The sequence below is a fragment of the Enhydra lutris genome, unplaced genomic scaffold (genome assembly GCF_002288905.1).
Source record: "Enhydra lutris kenyoni isolate GAN:26980312 unplaced genomic scaffold, ASM228890v2 scaffoldscaffold77, whole genome shotgun sequence".
NCBI lineage: Eukaryota > Metazoa > Chordata > Mammalia > Carnivora > Mustelidae > Enhydra > Enhydra lutris.
The window spans coordinates 2,760,774-2,770,459 of NW_019154161.1; the positions used below are offsets into that span (position 1 = coordinate 2,760,774).

Sequence of the window (9,686 nt, forward strand, 5' to 3'; positions counted from 1 at the left end):
GGCTCTGAGGGAGAAGTCTGACACAATTTCGAAAAGGTTCTGACAAGATTTCAGGGGTCATCTACGGACTTCTTGCTGAGTCCTTTTCAGTATTTCTGAGGGTATCTGGTCAGGATTTCAGGAAAATTTTAACAAGATTTGGAAGACCTTGATATTGAGGACGTTCCCCCACGATGGGCGGCTCTGACAGGGTTTCTCTGGGGAACCTCGCCACAGCCAGGGCGTACCTGGGCCCGCGTCCCAATCCCGGGACACCGCGGGGGACCACGACTGACCAACGGCAGTTGCAGGGAAAGAAGACGTGAGTGCGCCGTCCCCGCCAGGAAAACGCGAAAGGGCGCGGGGCGGGACCGAGAGCGCGCGCGGCCTCTAAACCCCGCCCCACCTGGGCTCCTCCCCGCGACGCAGGCGCGCCCCGGGGGAAGGCTCGCTCTAGTCTCGTCGGTTACCTGCCACCACGAGGCCGCGCATGCGTAGGGCAACCAGGTCGCGCACCTCGCCTAGTGGAGCGGGCGCATGCGTATTGGCCGAGCGCGCCAAGGTTGGAGGAGCGTGGGTTGGTGGGGGAAGCGAGGGGCGTCCGAGTCCGGTGTGCTGGGGTCTTCACTCCCGCCTCAAGCTTAGGTGCATGGGCCCCAGCAAGGGAGATTTGGATTGAGGGACCCCTTGTCCATCCCCCCACTTCTTTTTAGCTACTAAGTCATGCCCTTTCTGCCGTTTGTTCCGTGCCGGGTCACCGTCACAATGATGTCCTACCCTCTCTTGCTCTATTACTCCTACGCCCTCTGTGGCTCTGGTCCCGGAAGGATTCTTTCTCAAACCGTTTCAATCATTCCTTATGAGAGAGAGTGGGGGTAAAATATTCCCAGTTTTCCAGGCTAGAGAAGGGAATTAATCCGAAATCGACTCCCAAGAATAGGGATTTGGGGGGCGCCTGGGTGGCTCAGTGGGTTAAAGCCTATGCCTTCTGCTCAGGTCATGATATCAGGGTCCTGGTATCGGAGCCCCTCATCGGGCTCCCTCCTCAGCAGGGAGCCTACTTACCCCTCTCTCTCTCTGCCTGCCTCTCTGCCTACTTGTGATCTCTGTCAAATAAATAAATAAAATCTAAAAAAAAAAAAAAAAAAGAATAAGGATTTGGGGCACAAGATGTCCCATCTATTCCACCTTTCTGCTAGCAGAGCCTCAGAAAAGGAGTCCTGCATCCTCCCGTTCACGCCACCATCATTCATTCAGTTTTCACTTCCTCAGAGAGACCTTCCCCTGCCACACTGCATTAGGCCCCCATCTCACTAACCACTTACTGTTTCTTAGTGGTCCTGATGGGGTGTCTCACAACGTGACATATTGTATATCTCTGTACTAACACCCCCACTGGAATGTGAGCTATATGCAGCAAGAAGCTGCTTTGGGGCTAGAACATGTCTGGCTCAGTGTGAGTGCTCAAAAAAAAAAAAAAAAGTTGAATGAATGAGTGAACCAATGGATGGAATCCAAACTGCTTAGCTCCTGGGCAGTACAGACTTTATGACAAGGCTATGGGCCTGGCCTGGAGGCAGACGTTCTTGGGTTTGAATTTTGGCTCCATCTCTTCCTTGGCACAATGGCTTACCTTCTCTGAGCCTCAGGTTTCTTCCCAGAAATGGAGCTAGTAATTGCTTCTTAGGTTACCTTGAGGACTTAAGGTGGTAATCGTTGCTAATTGTTATTATTATGGCTATTAGATGGTGACTTTTCATAAGGCCTGGGAAAGAACCTGTTTGACAGGTGATGTGATCAGTGGTTAAAAGTGTGAGATATAGAATCAGACAAAACCAGTGCCATCGCTGTGTGACTTTGGCAAGTGACCTCACCTCTCTGAACCTCAGCTTCTCTAAAATGGGAACAAATAGTACCCACCTAAAGGGGTCTTGAGAGTTCAATAAGAATGTTTGCCAAGTGTTTTCTAAGCACAGGCTGTCTAGTGGTGGGCTCCTTGACTTTATTAGTATAGATTCATTCTTTCTGTTTATTTCTTCAGTATTTCTTATCCCTTCCTCCTTCCCTCCCTTTTTGAGGTGTGGATAACTTTGTAAGACCTAATAATTTAAAAAAAAATTATAGTTGTAACATACATAAAGTGCTAAATCTTAAGTTACAGCTTAATTAAATCTGTATAGAGTAGGGCGCTTGGGTGGCTCAGTTGGTTAAGCATCTGACTTCAGCTCAGGTCATGATCTCAGGGTCCTGGGATGAGCCCTGTGATAGGCTCCATGCTCAGCAGGGAGTCTGCTTCTCCTTCTCCCTCTGCCCTTCCCACTGCATGTGTGCTTTCTCCCTCTCTTAAATAAATAAATAAATAAATAAATATTTTTAAAAAATTTGTATAGTGTAATACATTAATGGAACTACCCACATAAAACAAGAGAGCACTGTCCACAACCCAGAAGCCTTAGTCACATTTCCCCCTAAGCATTACCTTCCAAAGGTAACCACTTTGGATTATGGTTTCTTTTGCTGAACATTATGTTTATGAGATTCATCGAATAGCAGCGAGTTATTCTTTTCACTGCTGTATAATTTTCCAGTGATGAATATGCCACAATTTTGCCATTTCGCTTGATGGGCGTTGGGTTGTTCCTGCCTCCTGGTGATTATGAGTATTGTTGCTCTGAATTATTTATTTAGATCTTCTTTAATCGGTTTCATTAATGTTTCATAGTTTTCTGTTGAGAGACCTGGCAAATCTTTTGTTAGGTTTATTTCTAGGTATTTTATTTTTTTTATGCCAACATGAATCATATTTTTAAAAATTTCATTTGGACTTTTTTGTTCTAAATGTTTAGGGGTATAATTGATTTTTTTTTTTTGAAGATTTTATTTAACAGAGAGAGAGAGACAGCGAGAGAGGGAACACAAGCAGGGGGGATGGGAGAGGGAGAAGCAGGCTTCTGGTTGAGCAGGGAGCCTGACGCAGGCCTCAGTCCCAGGACCCTGGAATCATGACCTGAGCTGAAGGCAGATGCGTAACCAACTGAGCCACCCAGGCACCCATCCTAATTCTTTAAAAAAAAAAAAAAGATTTTATCAGAGAGAGAGAGAGAGCATGAGTGGGGCGAGGGGTAGAGAGAGAGGAAGAAGCAGACTTCCCGCTGAGCAGGGAGCTTGACACAGGGCTTGATCTCAGAACCCTGGGATCATGACCTGAGCCATATGTAGATGCTTAACCAACTGAGCCACCCAGGCGTCCCCAAACCTAAATTTTCAAAAGAAAGTTCACTTTTATTTATGCCCATGCATTTCTAAGTTCTCGAGTGTGTTGGGTGTGTTTGTGGGGTGATCTGACCCTGAGCCTGGGCTTCAATGGAGAAAACTCATGTCTATATCCCTCAGAGGACTCAGCACCAAGAGGATCCTGATGTGTCTTTTTTTTTTTTTTAAGATTTTGTCAGAGTGACAGAGAGAGTACAGGCAGGCAGAGTGGCAGGCAGAGGCAGAGGGAGAAGCAGGCTCCCCGAGGAGCAAGGAACCCGAAGTGGGACTCGATCCCAGGATGCTGGGATCGTGACCAAAGGCAGCTGCTTGACCGATTGAGCCACCCAGGCATCCCCTGATGTGTCTACTTCATGAGAGGTCTTGTCTCAGAGGGAACAGGAGACATGGTGGGCATGGGGGCAAAGTGGACAGGGCACCCAAGACAGGGTCTGTGAACTTCCAGGTTTGGCTGAGGCATCAGGCCTGGCTGACAAAGTTGGTGTGTCAGGAGTTGGGCATGGAGGGACAGACAGAGGGACAAGGGGAGAGACAAACAGCAAGTCGAAGATGGAGTCAGCATGTAAGTCAAGAGTCAGGGAATGTTGGGGCGCCTGGGTGGCTCAGTGGGTTGAACTTCTGCCTTTGGCTCAGGTCATGATTCCAGGGTCCTAGGATTGAGGCCCGAGTTGGGCTCTCTGCTCTGGGGGTGCCTACTTACCCACCCCCCCTCTGCCTGCCTCTCTGCCTACTTGTGATCTCTGTCTGTCAAATAAATCAATAAAATCTTTCAAGAAAAAAAAGTAAGGGAATGAAAAGATAAAAATAAGAGTGTGCAGAGATGCCCTGGGGGCTCAGTTGGTTAAGCGCCCACCTTTGATTCAGGGCATGATCCCAGGGTGCTGGGATCAAGTCCCACATCAGGATCCTTACTCGGGTGGGAGCCTGCTTCTCCCCCTGCTTATGCTTTTTCACTGACAAAAAAAAAAAAAAAAAAAAAAGCAGATTCTCCCTGCATCTTCCAGATAAGAACCCAGCAGGCCAAACCCTTGATTTTGACCTTGTGAGACTCTGTGGGGAGAACCAGCTGAGCATTCTGGATTTCTGACCTGTAGATCTGCCAGGAATACATTCTCTGCTGGTTTGTGATCACTCGTTGGGACAGGGATAGGAAACAAATACAGACATTGGGAACAGGAGGACAGATAGGACTGGAGGTGATGAGGTCGGCAACTGAGGGGATGGATGGGGCTGGAGGTGACAAAAGTTGGGTCGATGAGCAGGCAGACATCTGAGTGAGAAAACTGAACCTGGAGACCTTGGCAAGAGCCAGTGGCACAATCAGATGTTATTCTTAAGCTGGGATTGGGGGGGACTTGCCATGACCCAGTCGGCTGATGCCTGGGGACAGATCCTGAAAGGAGAAAGTGCTGCTAGATGTAAGAACTTTATTTCTATATGGTGCCTGGGATGGGGTCTGGTGGGGGGTACATGCGGGTGTTCCCCAGTTCCCACCCCTATAGCTGCTGGGAGGGCCTGAGGATGTACAGGAAGTGGGTCTTCCGGGCAGGCAGCCTTGAGTGGGAGGAGCCCTGGGTCCCCTCTTCGAGGCTGTCCTCGTGGGTCCCCTCTCGGAGCCCATCCCGGATGGCCTGCAAGCGGTGTCGCTTCTCGCTGAGCCAGTGGGCGCCCTCCTGAACATCCTGGTGGGACCTCCGCCTTGGCAGCTTCATGATCCAGAAGGCCACTCGGGGATGGGGTTCTGGGTGGAAGCTGTCGATGGCTTTTGGGAGTGGCACCAAGGCCTCCTTCTCCTCTATCTTGGGTACCTGGGGAGGAGGGACAGAGAGGTCTCAAACTCCAAATGACAATCCCAGGATGCTACCTCCTCACTGGCATACTCTGCTCAATTTGCCGCCTACAGGGCAGTTTTGGAGTTTAAAGCTCATTTTGTGGTTTACAAAGCACGGGGTTTACAAGTGCGTTAGAATAAAAAATACCGAGATTTATAGAATACTCTGGGATTGAAAGCACATTTCCGAGGTCTCAAAGCGTTTTAGGATTAAACATATTCTAAGGTTTAGAAAGCAATTGGAAATGTACAAATCACTTTGGGATTAAAAGCTCCTGGCTTTCCTAATGCATGACTACAATTGCAACGTGGGATCCTCGATCGAATCCCGGATCAAAAACCAAATCAGCTCTTAGGGACAGCTTTTGGTCCTTCTTTTGGGACATTTGAGTACGGACTGAATGTCTGTTCGGTCCTTGCTACTCAAAGTGTTGGCTGTGGGCCAGCAGCATCAGCAACATTTGAGAGCTTGTTAGAATACACAAATTAGCAAATTAGACATCCAGACCTACTGAATCAGAGGCAGCATTTTTCTGAGAAGTCCTGTAGAAGATTGTTACGGGCTGAATTGTGTCTCCACGCCCCCACCCTCATTCGTATGGTGAACTCCTAATTCCCAGTACCTCAGAACGTGATCTTACTTGGAAACAGGGTCACTGCAGACTTCGTTAGGACAAGGTCATTAGGATGAGCCAAATCTAATGCAACCAGTATCCTTATGTCAAGGGCAAAATTTGGACACAGAGGTGCACACTGAGACAAGGCCATGAAAGATGAAGGCAGGGATGGGGGTGTGGGGAATGCTTCTGCATTTCAAGGAATGTCAAACATTTTCTGCAGACCACCAGAGGCTAGTGGAGAGGCATGGAATGGATTCTTCATCACAGCCTCAGAAAGAACAAACCCTCGTGACACCTTGACCTTGAATACCTTGAATGCCTCCAGAACTGGGAAGCAGCATTTCTGTTGTTTCAGCCGCCCAATCTGTTCTACTTTGTTAAGGCAGCCCTAGCAAACTAATAGAGGTAATGGTGTGATATTCAATGTTAAATTTCTTGGGTGTAAAAATGGTACCATGGGGGACACCTGGATGGCTCAGTGGGTTAAAGCCTCTGCCTTCAGCTCAGGTCATGATCCCAGGGTCCTGAGATCGCTGCATCGGACTCTCTGCTCAGCAGGGAGCCTGCTTCCCTTCCTCTCTCTCTGCCTGCTTCTCTGCCTACTTGTGATCTCTGTCTGTCACAGCAGCTAATGCTGCTGGCCCACAGCCAATCTTAAAAAAAAATGTTACCATGGTCGTGCGGGAGAATGCATTATTCTTTGGAGATACCCACCGAAGGATTTAAGGGTGGAGTGTCCTGATGTCCGTAATTTACTGTCACAGAGTTCAAAAGTGAAAAAGTAAAGATAAAGTAAATGTGGTAAAATGTTCACAAGTGGTGTATCTAGGCCAGTGTATCTAGATGGTTTGGTTGTCACAACTGGTGGGGGAGGGGGCGCGACTTCCATCTGGTGGCTAGAGGTAGTGTTGCTTATAAACATCCTGCTGGGCATAGGACAGCTCCTACAACCAAAGATTATCCAGCCCCAAATGCCAATGGTGCCAAGGTTAAGAAACCTTGCTCTGTGGAAAAGGGAATACAGGTTTACAGCATTATGTCTTTTTTCAACTCTTCTGTTGATTCAAAAATTTAAAAATAAAAACCTGGAGGGGGGTGTAGAAGACCCTTATGGGTTTGCCAAGTGCTTGGGGGTTCTTAAAACATTTTAGGATAAGAAAATAAGCACTTTGTGGCTAGAATCTCCCTTAAGAAGTTTATAAAGGTGAGCAACGCAAAGCATTTGGGGTTCATCAAACACTCTGGAATGAAAGATCACATTTTGAAGTTTACGAGAGAGAGATCTGCCTAGCCCTTTGGGACAGATTAAAAAATACTTGGAGGTTTGCAGAGTACTTTGAGATAAAAACACACTGGGGTTTACGAAGTGAGTGGGAAATATACTGAGGTTGTAAACCTCATTTCTGAGAGCTCGTTGGTCCCTTTGACAGATGATAAAACTGAGGCTCAGGGAGAGAAGGTGCTGACCAGTTGGAATGGGAGTGTCATCTTCTCCTAAACTGCAGAAAATGTTTGGGCTTGGACATTTTTGTCAGGGGCATGTCCTAACCTTCCAGTCACCCTCCAAACTCCCCTCTCCTGGCTCAATGGATGCCACCACCTGCTCGGAGATCAGCACCTCTCCTGTCTTGTTGTCTGTCACCTGTGAGGACAGGAGGAGAGAGTGAGAGCAAAACTGCTTCCTTCCTCTGCCCTCCTCCCCACTGATACTGCAGCGTGAGGGATTGTGGGGAGACTCCAGGAGGGACTTCCTGGCACAGGCACCTTGTCAATCTGGAGGTGGCTAGAGAGCGTGTTGTTCCCCAGCCGGTGCTCCTGGTTCTCTTCTTGGTGGTAGTTCCTGGGGAGGCCCCGGAAGTCCATGGGGGCAGAGAAGAAGCTGTCCATGCCCCGCAACAAGTCATCCTTGGGCCAGAGGAGGGACCATTGATCTGCTGGGCCTCAAGACTCCCCAGTAAAGCTGCAGCCCTACCAGGATGTCCTTGAGACCTTGCCCCACATACCACCCAGCTCCTTCTCTCTCTGTCCTCTGACCCTTAGGGCCTAACTAGGTCACCTTCTGCCCCATCCCCTACCTGTCCTGGCTCTGTCTCATTACCTTCCTATTTTTGCTCCCTCCTCCCCTCATCCCACTGTCTCTGTGGCCCCATCCCCTTCTCCTTCCAAGTCTCTCTCTCCATCAGTCTTTGTCTCTGTCCCATCTCCCTCTCTGCTTAATTTCCTCCCTCTTTTCCTATCCCTCGGTCTGCCTGTCACTCTCTGTTGATCTCTCTTGGTCCCTTTGACTCCTTCTCTTGCCGCCTGTCCTTCTGCCTGGACTCAACCCATCTTCCATTCTGTCTCTCCGGACCACTTCCATCCCTCAGTCCCCATCTGCGCCCGTACCTCTCCTCTTTACCTCTTCTTACCCCCAACCCTTGCCATTCATTGCTCACTTTCAGGAACAGCCGGGTGAAGCCTTGGATTAGGCTCTGGAGGCCTAGAAAACCTGAGGAGCTCTCCTGGGCATCAGCATCGCGGATCGGGGCTGCAGTGGAGGGGGGCACCAGGGCAGAGGGGACCAGCAGCAGCAGGATCAGAGGTTGCCACATTGCGGGGCGGGCCGGGAGGCTGTGGCACCGGTAGGGGGTCAGAGTCCCCGCCCCTAAATGGTCACGCCCCAAGACAAGCATCGCTTTCCCATCATCCTTGGCCCCCGCAATTCCTCACACCCCGCCCACAGCCCCTCTTCCGTCCTTCTGCCCCCCACCTCCTCCATCGCGTCAGGCCCCGCCCCTCCACCCAGGCTCTGCTCCTCAGGGCGCTGCCTCACAAACAGATCTCATTCCTCTTCTTCGCCCACATTCATACCCAAATCTCATTCCTCACCTTCTCCCACGCCCCGCCCCTTCTCCTGGGTCCCGCCTTATGTTAGACCACAGTCCGGTCACCGGACTCAGACTCCGGCCGTCGGTCCACGGACTGTTAAACTCCAAACAGCTCTGGTCTCGAGCCCAGGCGGGATACCTGGAGCGTTGGGTGAGCTCCGCGAGCCTTAGCCTCGCCCCTATTACCTGACCACGCCCCATCTGCTGACCTCACCCAAGATCCGGGCCCTCTATTGGGTGGTCGCGCCCTACGACCACGCCCCCAACCGTTAACCACACCCATCGCCAGACCACGCCCCTGCCGGTTGACCTCGGCCCTGAAGACTTAGTGTGGCCTGTATTCTAGGATCTTGGCCCTCGAGCCCCACTCCAGTTCAGATGGCCATGCCCTTTGATTTAGAACCGTGCCCCCACACGTGGGCCAGTCCTCTGTGCCCCAGGTCTCGCAGCCAGACCCCTCTGTTCCATTCTTAGGCTCCCAGTACCCGAGTCCGAACCCTGTGGTTCATCTACCCTCGATTTGTATTTTCCTCTGAGTTTCTCGTCTTTGGGATTTGAAACGATTTCTGCATTCAACAGAGTGCCATGTCGGGACGCTAAATGGGAGCCCTCTTCCGTTCCACTAAAAAGCCCACCCTCGGAAACTTAAATCTAGCCCTGTGTTCCACCTTCCAAGGAGCCCGGAATCTAGGCTCCCTTCGCCTTAGGGTCCCAGAGTCCGGACCCCAGGCCCCTCTATTTCCCTGAGTTTGAACATCCAACACCCCCTCTTTAAGGGACCCAGGAGTCGGGGCCCTAGCTCTTCTCCGCTCGGGCTTCGACAGTCTCTCCTGGTCTTGGGACAGCTGCCACCCCAGTCCACTGGCGCGTCTGTTTGTTTGCAAGAGTCTGCTCTCCCGTGGCTCTCCAATAAACTCCTGGTCCTCTCGCCCGCCTCTCAACTCTGGCAAAGTCACAGGAAACCCACCCTCACATACCTTAATCCTCAAAACTATATTTGAGGCTGAACAGAAAAGATCTTTTGTGTTCTTATCACTCTCACATCCCCAACATACAAACACACTAGAGAGCAGTCAAAAGTCCAGGCTCCCATACCCTTGCTCCTTCAGACCCACG

At 50.4% G+C, this 9,686-nt stretch overlaps 1 protein-coding gene across 2 annotated transcripts; it reads right to left on the reverse strand.

Annotated features, from left to right (window-relative positions):
- Nucleotides 1-4,662: 4,662 nt before the first annotated feature.
- Nucleotides 4,663-8,703, reverse strand: LOC111160604 (dickkopf like acrosomal protein 1). Of its 2 annotated transcripts, none has more exons than XM_022523802.1 (5): nucleotides 8,554-8,703; nucleotides 8,139-8,313; nucleotides 7,468-7,608; nucleotides 7,253-7,345; nucleotides 4,663-5,060 (listed from the first exon to the last, which is right to left on the reverse strand). In XM_022523802.1, the coding sequence occupies exons 1-5, from the start codon at nucleotides 8,562-8,564 to the stop codon at nucleotides 4,749-4,751; spliced, it is 732 nt and encodes a 243-aa protein (XP_022379510.1). In that variant the 5' UTR covers nucleotides 8,565-8,703; the 3' UTR covers nucleotides 4,663-4,748. The 2 variants fall into 2 exon arrangements, with proteins under 2 accessions (XP_022379510.1, XP_022379511.1); XM_022523803.1 differs by having other exon boundaries at nucleotides 8,572-8,583.
- Nucleotides 8,704-9,686: the final 983 nt, after the last annotated feature.